At 56.7% G+C, this 17963-nt stretch overlaps 1 protein-coding gene and 1 long non-coding RNA gene across 5 annotated transcripts; one reads left to right on the top strand and one right to left on the bottom strand.

The window, feature by feature from the left end:
• The first annotated feature begins 264 nt into the window (after positions 1–264).
• On the top strand, positions 265–14656 carry SRF (serum response factor). Of its 4 annotated transcripts, XM_056356815.1 has the most exons (8): positions 266–825; positions 1913–2179; positions 7509–7770; positions 8114–8293; positions 9969–10088; positions 10799–10990; positions 11520–11596; positions 11854–14656. In XM_056356815.1, exons 1-8 carry the CDS (start codon positions 382–384, stop codon positions 11947–11949), a joined length of 1638 nt encoding a protein of 545 aa, XP_056212790.1. In that variant the 5' UTR covers positions 266–381; the 3' UTR covers positions 11950–14656. The 4 variants fall into 4 exon arrangements, with proteins under 4 accessions (XP_056212794.1, XP_056212790.1, XP_056212793.1 ...); XM_056356819.1 differs by lacking the exon at positions 10799–10990 and having other exon boundaries at positions 265–825; XM_056356818.1 differs by lacking the exon at positions 8114–8293 and having other exon boundaries at positions 267–825.
• On the bottom strand, positions 14514–17940 carry LOC130157376 (uncharacterized). The gene is made up of 2 exons (XR_008824824.1): positions 17459–17940; positions 14514–15509 (listed from the first exon to the last, which is right to left on the bottom strand). It is a non-coding gene; the product is annotated as an uncharacterized LOC130157376 (long non-coding RNA).
• Positions 17941–17963: the final 23 nt, after the last annotated feature.

The raw sequence follows: 17963 nt of genomic DNA, 5'->3' as shown, positions 1-17963 counted from the left end.
GCCGGGTGGCGCGGCCCCCGCCACCCGTCCCGTCCCGGTCTCCGTCAACGCGGCGCGCTGCTCCTTTAAGAGCCTCCCTGCGTGGTTCAAGCTGGCAGTGACGCGAACGCAGTCGGAACGTATGCAAATCAAACGCCAGCCGCCGACCAATGGGCGCCGGCGCTTGGCGGCCGCCAGCCAATGGGGTAGCGCCTCCCGGCGGGGCGCCGGCTCGCCCCATATAAGGAGCGCCTTCGCCATAAAAGGCAACATTGTATCGCTTTATATGGGGGCGGCGCGGCGCGGCGGGGGCGGCGGCGGAGCAGGGCCGTGAGCGCGGAGCGGGCGGCGGGGCCATGGCGGGGCCGGCCTGACCCGACCCGACCCGCGCTCGCCGCCGCGATGTTGCCGAGCCAGGCCGGGGCCGGGAACGGCGCCGCCGCCGCGCTGGCCCGCGGCTCAGGGCTGGGCCGGTCGCCGGTGCCGCGTGGGGCGAACGGCGGCGGGGCGGCGGCGGCGGGGCCGCCCGGGGGCCGCCTGGAGCGGGAGGTGCTGTACAGCGGCAGCGAGGGCGACTCGGAGTCGGCGGAGGAGGAGGAGCTGGGCGGCGAGCGGCGCGGCGTGAAGCGTGGCCTGGCCGAGGCGGCGGCGGCGGCAGCGGGGCCCGCGGCGGGAGCGGCGGCGGCCGCGTACAGCGGCGGCGTCGGTGGGGGCGGCGGGGCGGTGAGCGGCGCCAAGCCCGGGAAGAAGACGCGGGGCCGGGTGAAGATCAAGATGGAGTTCATCGACAACAAGCTGCGGCGCTACACCACCTTCAGCAAGAGGAAGACCGGCATCATGAAGAAGGTGCGGCCCCGGGGAGGCGGCCGCGGGTGCCGGCTGACACCCACCTGTCGGCGGTCGGGAGGGAGCCCCGGCCCTGGGGCGGCGGGGCCGCGCCCGGAAACGGCGGCGGCTTCCCGGGGCGGCGGGGCCGCGGCCCGGCCCCTTCCGGGGGGCTCAGCGGGAGGCTCCGGAGGGGCTCCGGGCCGGGCCCCGAGCGGGAAGGGCGGCCGCGCAGCCTGGGGCCGGTGAATGTCGGGGTGCGCCGAGGGAGGCCCGTCCCGGTGCAGCCTCCGACCCTCGGCCGGAGCCGCCGGGGCAGCTCTCTGCGGGTCGCTGCCGGGTGCTGGCGCCGGTCCCGGGGCACAACCAGGCCGCCTCGCCCCGCCGGGGTCCCACGCCGTGTGCCGGCCGGTTCAGAGCCGCCGGAGGCCGGAGCCCTTTTGCAGAGGGCGATGAGGGGCTCGGGGGTCTTTGTGCGCACTTGGCTGCTGCGGGGATGGCTGCGGGTGCTCCGGGTGCGCCCCGGGGTGCGGAACGGGGCGTCTCGTCCGTGGGCCCCGCTGAGGGGGGCCGTCCCAGCCCTTAGGCCGGCGATGGGGGTGGTGGCCTCGCTGTGGCGGTGCTGGGGTGCAGCCGTGCTCGGGGCTGGGGAGGCTGAGAGCGGAGTCTGGGTCCCGGCCTGGCTGCCCTGCTGGTGAGGTGAAAGATGTAGCGGAGACCCCTGAGCTGAGTAGCATCCCCTTACACGGTGGAAGGCGGGGAGGAGGCATCCAGACATGTCTGGAGGAGCAGGTGGGATTTCCAGAATGGGGACAGTCAGTGTCCCCATGTCCTTAAGCTATTCTCCTGAGGGGACCGCTCTTTTCCTGTGGCCTCTTGGCCTGTAAAGGGGGTGGGCACGCAGTGTGGGGCAGTTCGACCTGCAGGGAACTAATTTTGAGTTGGTTTTAGATGTCATGGCTCCTCTGGGGTGATAAGGAGCTGGAGCTGGCGTGACCACAAGGAGGGCTATGCTGGGAGCACAGGGACATGGCCGGGACTCTCGTCCTGCACTCTTGTATGTCTGTGCTGTCTGTGACTCCCTGTTCTTCCCTTGTGCTGCTGGCAGGCCTACGAGCTCTCCACGCTGACTGGCACGCAAGTCCTACTGCTGGTGGCCAGTGAAACAGGCCATGTGTACACGTTTGCCACACGGAAGCTGCAACCCATGATCACCAGTGAGACGGGGAAGGCGTTAATCCAGACGTGCCTCAACTCCCCAGACTCGCCCCCACGCTCAGACCCGACAACCGACCAGCGCATGAGTGCCACGGGCTTTGAGGAGACTGACCTCACCTACCAGGTGTCAGAGTCAGACAGCAGCGGGGAGACCAAGGTAACGTTCCTGTGTTCAGCCACATGCCCGGGCACCCTGGGATTGGGGGGGCACAGGCTGTGCTGGGAGCACTGAGCATCCCCAGCCTTCCTTGATGAGCAGCTTGGGAAGCAGAGGATGGGTTCCTCTTTTGCTGTGACTCCAGCTAGCTCATGCTGTGGCCTCTTGGGGCTGACTCCTTCCCTTGGCGCGCGGTAGCAGTGATTTGAAGAGGGAGGGAAGTGGGTGGCAGGTGTCCTGGCCCTGGCCTTTGCAGCGGGGCTCCCTGCTGGCCCAGCCCACCCCCCTGGCCAGCTCTCAGTGCTGTTATCTCTCCCCAGGCGTCTCCATGTTCTTGCGCTCATTGATAAAAATTTGATTCTGCCTCCATGGCCTTATAAGGCCTGGTTTCCCTCGCCAGAGTCCCTGGCAGGGCCCCTCACATTCCTTATAAGCTGCAGCTGTCTCTTGCTTTGGTGCTGTTTTGGAAGGGGGCAGGGAGGACATGGGGAATGGAAACATTTGGCTGGACCAACCATTTCTGCTCCCTGCCCGGTGTCCCCGCAGGCGCTGGCCCTTGCCTGCCTGTGTTACTTGTGGCCTCTCGCCCAGGGCACTACAGAGGGCCTGCCCATGGGCACAGAGTCAAGCAACGGCCTTTTTCTGCTGGAAGGGTCGTGTCTTGTCCCTGCACCCACTGGTGCTGTTCCTCGGAGCTGCTGCAAGAAAGCTGGCTTCTGTGTCCCTGCTGCTTCCTCTGCGGGCTGGTGCTCAGGTCCGCTTGGAGATGGGAGGCAGGAGAGCTTGTGCTGCAAGGCTGGGGCGATGTGCTGTGCTGGGGGTCTTGCCCACAGTTTGCCAGGCTTGTGTGAAGTGCCGTTGGGTGCTGTGGGTTGCTGCAGCTCTGCTGTACCTGTGCCCGTGGCAGGAGTGCCATGTTTGCTGCCAAAGCATCCTTCCAGATGAGCTGTGGCCTTGCTCTAGGAGCCCTCCACCTGCCTGTGTGCGAGCCACAGCAGCATCCTTGCCATACAGTAGTCACTAAGTGTTAAGCAGACAAAACCTGGAGGGAAGGGTGTTTGAGATCTCAGTGTTGTAATCCCAAAGGCAGTGGGTGCAGCCCTGAGGCATGCCCAGTGTGTTGCCTGGGGCTGCAGGGGTGTTCAGCTGCGTGTTTGTGCCCTGTGGCAGTGCAACAGTTCTGGTCATGGTGCCACTGGGTATGTGGCAGCCGTGATTCCTCTGTGCCCTCTTCCCCATGTGTGTGCAGTGCTTTACCAAGCAAAAACTTATCGCTGCAGTGCCCTGAGAAATATCAGCCGTCCCAGAGATCCCTTTAGGCAGAGGAGCTGTGATGGGCCAAGGTGTTGCTGGCCAGAGAGCTCTCTGTTGGAGCCCAGAAGAGTCCCTGGGAAGGCTTCCTGCTGATGGGAGCCCAACAACAGCCCTGGCTGTCCCAGTCTGCTGTGACTCCCATGGGTGCCTCCAATTCCCTAGTGTGAGCTGTGGCAGCCCTTTCCAGTAGGCCAAGGAGCCCGTTATCACCAGCAGTTTCTCCTTTGAGCAGCTTGTGTTTGTAAGGACTTGTCTCTTGGCCTTCTCCTGGGTGAAAAGGCAAGTCCTGTGGGCATCCTGTAATGAGGCAAATTACCTGTGCCTGGAGTGATTTGGAGGTGTAGGAAGCGCTGTGCATGGCAGCTGACCTGTCCCTGGGGGAACTTGTTCACATCATGGCCTGTAAGATTTTTCCCTGAAAATACTGCTAGGTGGCCCCAAAGGAAGTGTGCTTTTGGGGTGCAGTTACTCTGCAGAGGAGATCTTCTTAGCATAACTTCTCAACTTCTCTGCAAACCTGCAAGCTCCGTCTCGGTACACAAGCAGTGATGTGTGCAGTGCATTTGGCTGCAGCCCTGTCTGCTGCTTGACATTCTGGCTAAACTCCCCTCTGGCCTGCTGAGGGTTCTGGGCCTTGGCAAGCCCTGGAGCTGGGGACAGTCCCACCCTGACTTTTCCCAGTCCTGCTGTGCCTTCTGCAGGGCTGGGAGCCTGGTTTGATGTGCTGGCAGAGGTCGGCCCAATTCGGATAGACTGAGCAGACCTCTGAGGGTGAAGGGAGCCTGTGGGTGGGCCATGGCAGGAGGCTGGCATCCTTGCTGAGAGGTGGGTGGTATGCAGGGCTGGGTTACGGCTGCCTCATTGGAGGAGGTGGCAGGAAATTAAGTGCCTGGACTGCCGGGTCCAGCCACATAGGATGGTCTGGGAGAGTTGGGCAGAGAGTTGTAGCCTTCCTGAGAACTCTGCTTTCTGGATCTCTGTATGGACAAAACCTGCTTGTGTTCAGCTGCTGCAGCACAGTGGGCAGCAATGCAGCTAGGCAGTTAACCTGCAGTTAGCAGCCTGCTGGTATTCCTTTGCACTACAGCCAGAAGCAGCTACAAGATCCTTCTGTGCCAAACCCAAACTCCCTGCCATGGAGATGAGCTCAAGCTATGGCTGGGACTGGGGCACGCTGTACTTTCAAGATAACAGCTGTATTTTCACAATGATATTGTTGTGTGTTGACCTTTCTGATCTTTTGTCAGTCCTGAAGGAAACAGCGTCCTCGTGTAATCTCCTGGGGGTGGTGGTGTGGGGCAGAGGAATTTGGAGGGTGCTCAGGGGCTCTAGATTGGAGTGAGAGCATGGGAGTAGCACTGATGTGGTCATCTCTTTTTAGGGTGAGGGTAAGGGTGGGACTTCCTGCCCCATCTGGAATGCAGACCAGGTGTTGGAGACCACTTTGGGATTTCCCATGTACTTCCAAGGCCAGTTGTCCTGCAACATCCATGTAATAGTTTTGGCTGGGGCAGGGTCTGTGCCATGCTGAAGGGTGTTGTCCCAGGCAGCCCCCAGTAATTGTGGAGTGGGATAGTTTCTGTCCCCCAGACTCTATTACAGTCCAGGATGGGCATCCAATGGCCTGGGCCATGCATGCCCTGTGGTCCACTCATGCTGTATAGCATTTACTGAGTGTGCACAGTGGTGTGGAACTGTGCAGGCACCTTGTGCTGCTATGCTGCACCTCTCTGCTGTGTGTTGATTCCCCAGGCACTGCTCTGCAAACTGAATTTTGCAATGAGCTGTGGTGGGGAATGGATGCATGGCTGGATCCAGAAGGGCCTTCAGGGCTGCTGTGCTGCCTCAGGGCTTGTACCTGGCACCTTAGGTAATCTCTGCTGAAGGTGACCCATGGCTTTGCTCCTGTTGAGGGCTGGCCTCATGCGTGTAGTCTGGGCTTTACAGGGTGCTGGGGAGTGCCAAGGTGTCCAGGGACTCTGAGGCATCCCAGACAGGTGTGGGGAGAAGGCAGTGGGTGTCCAACCCCAGAGTCTCTCCCAGCGCGCTCTCTGTGCTGGGAGCTATTGCTGCAGCCCAAGAGAACCACAACAAAGATGGGAGGAATGTAAGTCCCACCTCTAGCAGAGTAGGGAGGGCAGAGATGGGGTGTGTATGGTTTGAGTCTACTGGCACCCCATCCCTCCCGAGCACCTTTGATGCTCTGATCAGCCTGAGGTTTGGCCTTGTGCTTCCAGGGAGTCCTGGGAATCCCATTGAGTAGGGTGCTGTGAATCTTTTGGAGTGCCCCCTCCAACCCTGAGAGCATGGAGTGTGGGGGGATGCTAAGTGCCCTGGCTGCTTGGGGGGCTGTATCTCAGGGGTGTACAGCTTCAGGAGATGTACACCTGGGGATGGGAGAGTCCAGCTTTTCCAGCTGGGAATGGGACCCACCCTGCTCTGCTATGGTTCCCATGGGCTGGTGGGAGCTCTGCCCTGTCACCACGTGGGGAGGGCACCTACAGCCTCCATGTTCTGTGTGAGATGGCAGGAGTTTGGTTGAGCTAATGGAAAGTGCCTTTGCTGGGCTCCACTGTTATCATGTGCCTCTTCTAATTTGGATTTCGGGGACCGTCGTGCCAAGGTGGAGAGCAACGTCCCTCCCCAGGCCCTGGGGCACAGCTGAGTGCCCGGGATTGGCTCCCCCAATCCAAAATGGGTTGCCTTCCCTTTTTTAGCTGTTCGTTGAGCTGTGAATTCCTCATTCCTGGCAGCTTGACAAGCTGGGAACAAGGCTTAGCACGTGGGAGAGCTGGGCCCACCAGCCTGCAGCGGGAGGGGTGGGAGTGTGGCAGCCTTAACTCTTCCCAGGCACGCTGGCAACCATGGCAGGGCATGGGGACAGCAGGTCCCTTGTGGCACAGTCTCCTGTGGAGCAGTGTATTTGCAGTCTACTCTTGGCTAGGTGAGCAGGACAGGAGAGAAGCCGTGGAGACCCTGGGTACCCAAAAGGGGGTTTGGGGGAAGGGGGCATGCTAGGTGAAGTATGACTGCTGGGACAGCAGGGTTCCAGCTTGGTTGGTTCCTGCAGATCCAAGCCTGTCCAGGTCCAGCCGCATGCTTTGTGGCTGTGGAAACTGGGCTGTAAGTGTCCTGCAGCCTGGCATATGCGTTCCTCCCTTGTTGCCAGGCTGAGGAGGCAGCCTCCTGGGATGGCCTTGGCCTAGCACTGGGCACTGTTCCTCCTGGTGATGCTGTCCTCAGATGGACACAGAGCTCTGATGCTCCTTGTTGGGACAGCGCATGCTGGCTGTAGCTGACGCATAGGGTCCCTCAGAAGTATTTGGCCCTTGCTAGTGGACTGGCAAATGGGTGCTTCCTCTGGCTGGATTCTCTACAACCCCTTTGCTCCAGCAGATTTGTGGAGGTGTTTCCCAGGGCCTGCCAGAGCAGCAGGCAGGGTTGGTTTGGATGTCCCTGGTGTATGGGGCAGGCCTTACTCCCCTCTCCCTTGCTGCTTTTGGTGTGCAGCTGCCTTTAAGAGCCAGTTCTCTGCTTGTTCTTGGCCATGTGCTTCCTGCCATACGGGAAGTGGTGTGTGTGTTCCTGACAGGAGACAGTGTGTTTGCCTTTATGTCTGTCCCTGCAAGGACTGCTTTTGCCTGTTGTGTGCCAGAAAGATGCTGTTTTCTTCTTGGAGGCTATCGGGACTCCTGGGGAGGGGAAGGGGTTGCTTCATCCCCTGGTGTCTTTCAGGGAAGTCTCTAAGGGGACCTGTGTGGCCCTGGGCTTGTATCCAAGGCTTATGCTGAGCTCTCTCCAGCTCTCCTCGTGCTGCATTATTGGGCACAGTCTCCTCGTGTTTGTACGAGCTACTCCTCCCTGCTACCCTGGCTCTGCTCCATGCGCTGGCAGCAGGCTATCAGGACATGGTTTAGTGTGGGGATGCAACCTACGGAGCCCGGCTTGGTCTCACAGGCAGATGTTGACCAGGTCCAAGGGCTGGACTAAGCTGTCACAATCTCTCCTTCCCTAGGACGCACTGAAACCAGCGTTCACTGTCACCAACCTGCCGGGGACAACATCCACCATCCAGACAGCCCCCACCACCTCGACCTCCATGCAGGTCAGCAGTGGCCCGTCATTCCCCATCACTAATTACCTGGCGCCAGTGTCTGCCAGCATCAGCCCCAATGCCGTCACCAGTGCCAACGGGACAGTGCTGAAGACTACTGGAGCTAGTGCAGTGACATCTGGGGGCCTCATGCCAATACCCACCGGCTTCACTCTCATGTCAGGTCAGTGCCTTTAGGGGCTGAGGACTGCATCCGTCTGTCTTTGCACCTGGGGTGTGTTGCTGCCCTCTCTGTAGGAGAGGAGACCTAGTGGCAGGAGGAAGCAGAGTGGTTGCTGCTGTAGGGTAAACCTGGCTGGTATTCCTTACTCAAGCCCAGCCAGGCTAGTGGCTGGAGAAGGGTCATATAGTGGCTGTTTCTTTAGAGTGCTGCTAGCTGGCCCTGCTGCTGGGAAGGGCACAGTGGCAGGGAGCTGAGCTGGGACCCCAGGGCAGCACCGAGAAGCCTGGAGGGAGTGAAAAGAGCTGGTGGTGACAAAGCCTTTCTTTCTCCCTCCTTTTGGCAGGTGCTTCCCTTTCTCCGGGGACCCCTACCATTCCTCTCACTCAGTTACAGCCGCACTCCCTGACTCTTTCCAGCCAGCAGGGCCAGGTGGTCACGGGTATGGCTGGACAGCTGCCGCAGGCACAACAGACAGTCTTCCGCTTCCCTGCCAGAGCTGGAGGGCAGATCGTGTCGCTGACAGGTCAGCACTCGCTTCTCCTCCACTTCCTTGAGGTGGGGGGTTTGAGGTGTCTGGGGGGGTCCTGGTCCTGGCCAGAGAGCTGACCCCCCCAGCTGAGGTGGGAGCGCAGAGGAGGCAGAGCACAAGGCACCCTGGCTGTGGCTGTAGGGGAGAGATGGGAAGACAGGGCAGAGAATGCTTGACTGAGGCAGAAGCAGCATCCTGGGGGGTACAGACCAGGGGAAGCTGTGGGTTGTCAGTGTCCTGCCCCAGGGTTTGCCCTGTGGCTGGCAAATGCAGAGGAGACAGATCTCTGGTGCAGCTGTGCTGAGGGCTGAACTGTGCTGCTAGGAGGGCTGATGGAAGGAGACCACAGGGTCTCGGATGCCCACTGGATGTTTCCTGCATGCTGGCATTTGGCTCTGAGCAGCTGCCCTTGCTTTTGTGTTTAAATCTGCAGTCAGTCACTGAACCACAGTGCAGAGGGTAGGTTAAGAGACCCAGGGCAGAGGAGGAAGTGGTGCTGCTGTGCTGCCTTGTGTGCATTGTCCTTTTGTAGGAATTTCTTGTTGCACTGAGTTGAGGCTCTCCAGTGTTGTACTGGGGCTGGACATGCTCCTGGCTGGAGTTTCAGAGCAGGGCTAGGCTCTAGGCTCTCCTTTGTGGACAGCTGTCAACCTGAGGACCAGCACTGAGAGTGAGACAGTATATCTTTAGTGTCTTGCCTGTTTGTGCGCTAGTCAATGGGTCTGATAGCCTGCATGGTTTCTTGGAGCCTTTATGGCTCCCACGGGCCCTGGCAGACAGCATGATCCCATGCAAGGTGACTGGATTTCCCTTGTGATCTGGAGGAGCTATGGCAGTAACGGGGTGGGTCTCTGGTGTGGAGAGTGGGAGATGCCCAGTCTGAGCAAGATGGATGGTGATTCCTGCTCTCTGGCATCTCACGCTCTTCCCTCCAGAGACAGGACCTGAGCTGGAGGGGAGCTTTCTGTGCTGAGCCTCATCTCGGGAGCTGAAGCAGCGAGTGGGCTGGGCTGGAGGCTGTGGAGCTGTGCCTCTGCAGCTCTGGGATTCACACCTTGCAGCCCAGTGGTATCTGATCCCTGTGCAGGGCACTGTGATGGCCTTGAGATCACAAAGTAGGCAAGATAGCTGTTCCCAAAGCGCCCTGGGGAGGATGGAGCTGGACTCCAGAGTGTGCAGGCAGCAGGGCCCAGCTGGCCTAGGCATTTGGGCTCTCACAGTTCTGCTTGGTGCAGTGAGATGATCCTTGTGGGGCTGGCTGAGCACTGGCAGTGCTGGGGTACATGCGCTGGACCCTCAGCTCCCATCGCCATTTGTGCTGTGTCTTGGTGGAGCCAGGGAATGGTGAGGAGGGCCCCAGACATTCCTGAGCCATGCCTGGGAGCTGGGCAAAAGCTGCTGTGGCCTTTCCTTTTCTCTCTGGAGCCCTGCAGGCCAGCTAACTCCTCCTCGGCCCCTGTGTGCCAGGAAAGAGCAGGTTTTGGCTTGCTCTTCGGGGCAGGGTCTGGTTTCTGCCACGTGCTGCTTTTGGCTAGCCTTCCCCAGTGCAGTGCAGAGCCACGCTGTGGAGCTGTGCGTGGTCCAGGGGAGGGCTGGGGAACTTGCATGTGGCCCCGAGTGTCTGTATCCCTGCTGAGCCAGGGGCTCACGGGCTCCTCTCTTTCCCCAGGAGGCACGATGGCTCAGCAGGTCCCAGTCCAGGCGATCCAGGTGCACCAGGCACCGCAGCAAACGTCTCCCTCTAGTGACAGCAGCACTGACCTTACCCAGACCTCTTCCAGCGGAACAGGTAATTGGGACATTATGGTAACCATGTTCTGTTTTCCTGACCACTGCTGGTAACAGTTCACACCAACAGACTTCACGCCTGCTCTCTGGCCAGGATCTTTCATCAGACCAACTCTCTTACAGTCTTTCTGACTGTTTCCCAGGTGTATTTATCCCTGTTACCAGCTCCTGTGCTACTTTATATCTAGGTAGATGCTGCTGTCCATGGGGTGCCTTACATCATCTGCTCTTACTTGCAGCATGGAGCTGGGAACAGGTTGCCCAGTTCTCAGATGGTTTCTTGGCCAACATTGTCCTTGGCACAAGGCACTGGCTCACATCTGCTTGAGTTTTCTACTGTATGTGCAGAGGACACCTCTGTTGTCAGTGAAATCTTGAGTTCAGGTGCCTGGATGCAGGCTGAATCCAGTTCAACAGCTTTATTAAAGCTTTATCAGGAAACTTGAATCTCGGGTTGAATTCAGTCCTGGGATATTTGGCTACCATGCTTTTGTGCCTTCTCGTACTTACACATGAAAGGAGAGGTTTGACCTCTCTTGCCTGTTCCCTGGGGCTTTTCACCAAGAGTTTGGGAGAACCAGATTGGTATCTCCACGTACCTGCTGCTTCGGGACAGTATGCCAACAGTGGCTAAGGGAGGGGTGCTGAGCAAGCATGTGAGTGTAGCAGAGTCCTTTTATGTGGCTCACATGTAGTCTGTCCTGGTGCCAGTGACCCTCCCAGCGACCATCATGACATCGTCTGTGCCAACCACTGTGGGTGGCCACATGATGTACCCCAGCCCACATGCGGTGATGTATGCGCCCACATCTGGCCTTGCGGACGGTGGACTTGCAGTCCTCAACGCTTTCTCACAGGCGCCCTCAGCGATGCAGGTGTCCCACGGCCAGGTCCAGGATCAGGGTAAGGCAGTTGTCTGGGTCAGTGCTCCCTTAAGTGCTCTGATACCCTAATTTTTCTCATCTTGCATGTATTTATGCTGTATATTAATTTCAGAAAATTTTCTTCTAAGCAGTCCTTGTGGCTGTACAAAGGCCTGGCAAGGGTGATGCTTGATGCGCACTTTTAGATCCGGCCATTCTCCTTTGCAAAGGATTGCTCGATCCATTTGCTGGGGAAAAAATGTGAAGGTTGCTGAGATGGGTAGCATATGGGGCAGGCAGTGGAGGGAGCTAGGAGACTCTGGAGAGGACATGTGGTTGCACGAGGGGGCAAAGCAGCATGAAGCCATGCAGGCAAGACTTGGATTGAAGGCTTGTGCCTGCTTCTCCCAGCACTTGGAAAACTAGCACATGGGGCTTGCTCCTGGGATGCCTCCATGCATGCAAACGGGTACCTTCATCCTTGTGAAGCTCCGTGGAGCTTAGGGAGAGGACCCATGGGGTAGCACTGTTTAAGGGATGGTGTCATTTATGCTCTCTCTCTGTGGCAGGTGGTGTCCCCCAGGTTTTCCTGACAGCCCCATCAGGCACTGTTCAGATCCCAGTCTCAGCTGTCCAGCTTCACCAGGTAGGCACAGATGTGTTCAGGGGGTGACCTTGCTCTGCCCCTGCCCCCACATCCTTTGTGGGTCTGGGCAGACCTGGGCCCTTGGGTGGGGCCAGTCCTTGAGTCCAGGAAGGCTGTCTGTGCCAGCCACCCTTGGGTGAGGAAGTCTTGCCCTCCTCGGACAGGTGCCCAGAAAGGACAGTGTCACCCTAGCTGCTGGTGCCCACGGTCTCAGGGCATGCTGTCCCCCAGTGCTTCCTCCTCCCTTTTCTCTGTAGATGGCTGTCATCGGGCAGCAGAGCAGCAGTGGTAGCAGCCTGACGGAGCTGCAGGTGGTCAACTTGGACACCTCACACAACGCCAAGAGTGACTGAGAGGCCTCTGTTGCTGGCCTTGTGCTGTCCCTGGCTTGTCACACCAGTGCCGGGGCTGGTGGCAATTCCTTCTCATACAGACTGCACCAGTTATTTATTGTTGCCTTTTCACGTTTCCTTCATCCACACATGCACACACACACACATGCACCCACACACACATACACACAGGATGCGCGTTGGGGCGCAGGACTCACCTGGGGTGGAGCTGTGCTGGGGCCATGCAGGGCTTGGGAGCATTTGGTTGCTGCGATAGCTGTGCTTGTCTCACGCCAGCCAAAGAAATTTGTCTCTTGAGGGGAGGATTGCTCTGTGCTGTAAATAAATACTGTGGGCTGTTCCCAGCAGGATGCCCTGGCTCCTGGGCACTCCGAATCACCTTGCCCACAAGTGTTTGCTCTGCATGGGGCTCTGCTCAGATCCAGAGCCATCCTACGGTGGGCACAGCTCAGAGCAGAGTGGGACAGAGCTGTGCTGCTGGCCTCAGCAATGTGCCTTTGGGGGGGTGACGGGTCCTGGCCACAGCAACTGGCCCTGGGCTCTGGACAGGGCAGAGTGGCCAGCTTGCATGTGCACCTCCAGTTGGGCCCGTGCGCCCTCCCTCTGGAGGGCAGGGCACAGCTTGTGGCAAGCTGCCCCGTCCCCCTTGTATGCACTACAGTGAGCCCTCTGCCCTCAGTGCCTCCCTGCTGGGCCACCTAGCAGGTTTGCAGTCTGGCTGGCTCTGCCCTGGCGCCTGCCTTTGCACAGCTGAGGTGGTTGGTGGATGCCCAGGAGCACAACGATCCCCTGGAGAGCTCCTGGGAGGCTCTGTGGCTGGCCCAGCCCCACACTCTCTTCTAGCCCTTCCACTGCTTGTGGACTTCGCACACCCAGGGGAATATGACTGGGTCTTTCCCACATCCCCCTCTGCAGCTCTAGCCAGTGCTTTCTAAATTTCTGTGTCTGATGCAAGGTGAAGAAACAACTAAAGTGTCAAAGGGAAGAGCCCATGGGGCACTGGGCTGCTGGGCAGGTGGCAGGCTCTCCCTCTGAGCACCAGGGTGACCTGCTGGCCATCCTGGGCTGTAGAGGAGCAGCAGTGATGGCTGTGCAGGCTCAGCAAGGCTGGGAGAGAAGGGCTGGAGCATGTTTGGTCCTGCATGGGAGTTGGCTGTGAATGGCTCTGCTACCTAGCCCTGTCCCTGGAGGGAGTGTGAGCAAGTGAGAGAAGCTGCTTAATCTTTAGGGAAAGAAGCAGCTACTGTAACTTTTTTTTTTTAAGTTAAAGACAAAAGAAGCCTTGGAAAAAAAAAAAAAAGGAAAAAAAAAAAAAGAAATGACTTTATTTTTCTAAGTGTTAAACTCAGTATTTATGTAATTCTTTAAGGAATAAAAGTTTGGCTCCTGTACAGTTTTCATGGGGTTTGTACCAGGGGGATGGGAGAGGGGTGGGTGGGCATGGAGGCAGGAAAGGGGCCTTGCTTTTGAGTTTGTATTGTAACCTTGGACATGTTCCCTCAGCATTAGCGTTTAAGCTGTGCTCTGTACCCACCAGCGTGTGCCAGGAATCAAGCTGAGCCGAGTGGGATGCTTGTTTCCCACTTGCCTGTACTGAGGACTCCGTACCCATCACTTTGGGCTTAATGGGCAGAAGGCAAGTGAAGCAGTGGCTGGTCTCTAGAAGTGGGGAAACTCATCCCTCAGGAGCAAGGTGCTATGTGTGCCTGGGAGCCAGAGATGGGCTGAGTTTTCTGATGGCTGCCCTGTTCACCTCTGGTCCTGGGACCTGCAACTGCTCTGTTGCTGCTCCGGTGTGGAGCAGTGCTACCTGTGACTCCCGAAGGGATATGGGCATCCCTGCTCCTCCCTGGGCGGCAAGTGGCTGGCAGTGACTGATCCCTGCTCACTGTGCAGGTTGCATCCCCTGGACTCCTAGCTGGTGATGTAGTTCCCCCTCTACAGTGGTTCCTTAGTGCATGGACATGGACAGGGTCCCCTCCAAGTATGCTGTGCAGAGAGGTCCCAGAACAGCCTGGGAAGGGCTTATGGGGACTGGGGTGGTACACCTGGTGAGAGTGATGTTGTGTGCTGCCTCCCCTTGGTATCCTTGCTCTGAGTGATGCGTACCCTGCAGCTTGTAGCACTTGGGAATGCTGTGCCATGCCCAGCGGTGAGGTGTACAAAAATGCTCAATGATGTTTCCAAAACAAGGCTGGGTATCTAGGAGTTCATCTGGGGTGAAGGATGGGGTTTGCATTGTCCTTTGCCCCAGCACATCACTGTGGCCTGGCTTTGCTCTGCTTTGCTTATGCTAGCACTGCAGAGCAGAGCTGTTGGGCCAGGATGGCAGCAGTGCCCCTGCTGCTGCAGGGTGCCTGGCTGCATCCCCTCCCTGGCTCTCCAAAGGCAACTGCTGGTTAAACGCTAATGGTGTATTTTATTTAAGTGCAGACTTGTAAGAACACTTGTGTATCAGGGATGAAATGGCATTTATTGTGCGGTGACATTTTTAGTTCATTTTACTGGTTTGAGGGTTGTGTGTGTGTGTGCGTGTGCGTGTGTACGCATAAGTGTGTGTGGGATTATTTTTTTTTTTTTTCCCCTCCAGTTTCCAGGGTTGTGTTTCTGGAAGGATGTGGAAGTAATCACAGTACTATGTACAGAGCTTTCTTTTGTATTAAAAAAAATTTACTCTTTCAATAAATGTTACCATTTTGTGCACAGATTTGGGATCTTGGCCATGCTTTGTGGGAGGGAATTGCACAATGCCTTAGGGCCAATGAATAGGGATCAAAGGCAGATGCCTGTACCTGCTTGTGTACTGGGGGGGGGGGGGGGGGGGACACGACGACAACGGACAGATGGACTCTCTGGACGTGAAGTGTCAAGGAAGGGGCTCTTTGCAAAAGTCTCCATCCCAACTGCCTCCTGCACATTCGAGACTTGACCAGCTGGACTTCTATTCTGGGAGTCCCAGAGCCAGTGGGAGGGCTGGAAGGGGTCCTGTGGTGGGCTGGGCAGCAGGGCTGTGAAGGCTGCCCTTTCTGAAAGCTCAGGAACAGTGCTGGTGGGTAGGGCATGGTGTCGAGGCCAGAGAAATAAAAAACAGGAATGAAGAGGAACAGGGATTTTTTGAAAAAAAAAAAAATTGTTCTAATTCATGGGCATTAACAGGGAGGAGCAGGAGGACCTCAAGCACAAGAGTTAAAAGAGGACTAACGGCTTGTGTTGCTTACAGAGTAGTTGGGCAATAAGCAAGTCTGAGGAAGAGGAATTTTTGCCATTGTAACATCAAAGAAAAGATGATCCCTACGCCTGGCCCCAGTAGGTGGTGGATTACATATTTATATATTGATAAACTACCACAAACCAAAGAAGGACAGAGAGATTTTTTAGTAGTGACAGAAGTATTTCCAGGGTAGATGAAAGTTTTGTATGAAGATGCTGCTGTTAAGGTAGCGTTTACCTGCTACAGAACTTGACAGATAAGGCCCTGTCATCATAGGAGATGTCATGCAGCTGGCATCTCGGAGCATCCAGACGTGGTGGTTGGTGTGCACAGTACCATCCCTGGGCCTCTGGACAAGGAGAAAGAACAAACTGGGCTTCAAAATAAGCTAGTTGAAAGGCTGCAAGCAGAACAGCTTCCTCTGACATCGGCAGGCACCTGATCCAGGTCTCAAAAATGCGGTTGTTTCCCCTCCCCTCTTCCAAGTCCATTACTTCTGGATGCCTGATGTCTTTAAGGATGGAGCTTAACTGTTGTCTTTATGAGGTTCAACACCAAGACTGTTAAAATCCCTCCAGAAAACTGCTATGAGAAGATGTGATGTTCAAAGTCCAAACTGGAGAGGCATTGCTTAAAGCCAGGTCAAAGGGGGATGCCTGTCAGCCCCTAGAAGCCAAAGGGCACATGGGGGCTCAGTAAAGGTGGGAAAGAAACCAAAGGGAGAAGGGCTCACTTACAATCATCTGCTGGGTCAATGGTGTGCCAGCTGAAAACACAGCTGCTAGCCTCTACATAGGATCAGGTCCTGGAGCAGATGCCAGCACAATGTAAGGAAAGCTTAGCGCTGATAGAAGTCTGTGGTGGAGGGACTGCCCTATTCCTCACAGTGCAATTGGGAGAAAACACATCTCAGTGTAGCAGGAGAGGAGAAGATGGTACAGAATGCACTTAGGAGCAAAACTCAACTGAAATGGCTCCTTCTTCATTGGGAGGGGAGGTGCTTCACTTTTATGGGTTACACCACAGGCAGCCCACATTCAGCATGCCTACACAGGTACGTCTCATCCTTCGGCACCACAAAACCCACACAGCAGCAATGCCATGTTACTTGTGCACAGGGGTCTGTGTACGACATACAAAACTAACATGGCACAAGATACCACAGACAATATTTTTAGGATAAATGACTAAGCATGGTATCGAGACCATCAAAGCCAAGACGTAAGCAGGGCATGTGAATACCACAGAAAACCTTTCAGCATCACAAACGAGACATCTATGTCCTAGACAACCCCTACCATTTATTGTTGGTCTCAATTTTGGCTATGGGATGTTACCAGCCAGGCTGCATTTCCCACTGCAAAGCATCATCACCACCACGTCACATTTAGTTTGTGACACTAAACACAGCAGCATTGCAGGTGCAGTACATACACAGAATGACAGCTGCCTAGAACAGAGGAAAACAGCAATGGTTGTGCGTGTGGGACCAACTTTTATGTCGTGTGGCACTTGGGAAGTTACTTTCCTTTTCATTAGTGCAAATATACTGTATTTATCTCTACAGGAGATGAAAGGACTTGTAAAAGCAAAGCATGTTATAACTAAATACCAGTTGGGAATTAATGGGGAAGAAAAAATGACATGTTAATAGAAAACACAGCGATTTCAGGACCATCCATGGTATTCTGGCAAGAAAACATCGGGAGCATCAACAGAGGTTACACGTACTAACAGGGAAATCAAGAGGCTGGCTTGGAAATTTCCGAACATTTCCAGTGCATCGTTGGTGGTGCCCACAGACTTGTGCAGCACTGCACTGATTTATCCAGCCTATCGTAAATTGCAATTATGTTGCTCATATTAATTGTTGATTGCTATTTTAAAACATGGAAATTATCTAATCAGCTGCATTAGTACTGAGGGCAGAAAGGAGGTTTGGCACATACACGAAGTTGCTCCAGGATCAAGTAACAGAAAGAGACTCTCATCCATTTAACCTTGATTTTAATGTTTGTTTATAATCTACAACAAATGTTAGCAGCCCAATAGAAACCTGCACCTACTGGACTGTAGCTAACTGCTGAGAGGCCTGCCAAAGAAGGGAAACACAGGCAAAGGGTAAGAATTTAGAGTGAATGGTACAGGCATTACAGACCAGGACAACACCAAAGCAGGAAAGCAACTGGGCACAGGCCGAACTTGTCTGCAGCTGGCTTCAGCTGCCTCTGTAGCAATATTGACGACATTGCGAATTTTGGGCTGTACGACCCCAAAGCTGCCAAGCGCAGGCCTCACCGAAGCACCGAACGGGGCGACAGACCGAAGGCGGGGGTGCAGGGCTGCAATTGCACCAGCACCGCAGGCAGGCCTGAGGAAGCTGCTGCAGTCGGATTTTTGGTTAATGCTGTGTTATCACTAACGTTAGTGCCCGCGCCGCAGCAGCCCCACACGAGGGCCGCCGAGCACGGCCCCGCGGACATAGGCACCTCGGGCTCGCGCAGACGCGGCTTTCAGCGCCCGGCCTCCACCTGCCCCTTGTCTCTAATACCGGCGAGGCGAATCGGGAGATACGCCGGTTTTCCGCTGTCTCTGCCGGCCTCACACCCGCTTATGCGGGGCGCAGCAGCCCCGCGCGACAGGCCCGGCCGCGCCGCCGTCAGCAGGGCCCCGCCATCCGGCGCGAGCCCGGGCCCGCAGCCCCTTGGCGGGCCGGGCCGCCCCGAGCCAGGCGCAGGCAGCGCGCCGGCCGCCCTCCGTACTCGCCCGGGGCAGCCTCAGGCCCGGGCAGGGCGCAGGCGCG

This window comes from Falco biarmicus, chromosome 12 (assembly GCF_023638135.1).
Source record: "Falco biarmicus isolate bFalBia1 chromosome 12, bFalBia1.pri, whole genome shotgun sequence".
Classification (NCBI taxonomy): Eukaryota; Metazoa; Chordata; class Aves; order Falconiformes; family Falconidae; genus Falco; species Falco biarmicus.
The sequence above is the reverse complement of the archived record's forward strand: the minus strand, read 5'-3'. Positions and strand labels throughout refer to the sequence as shown.

Bases quoted from the DNA above. Each gene is read 5' to 3' on its own strand.
- SRF (XM_056356815.1), top strand. From the start codon at position 382: ATGTTGCCGAGCCAGGCCGGGGCCGGGAACGGCGCCGCCGCCGCGCTG. The intron at 8,294-9,968 runs GTCAGCACTCGC...CTCTTTCCCCAG, and splicing joins GCAGATCGTGTCGCTGACAG to GAGGCACGATGGCTCAGCAG. The intron at 10,991-11,519 runs GTAAGGCAGTTG...TCTCTGTGGCAG, and splicing joins CGGCCAGGTCCAGGATCAGG to GTGGTGTCCCCCAGGTTTTC.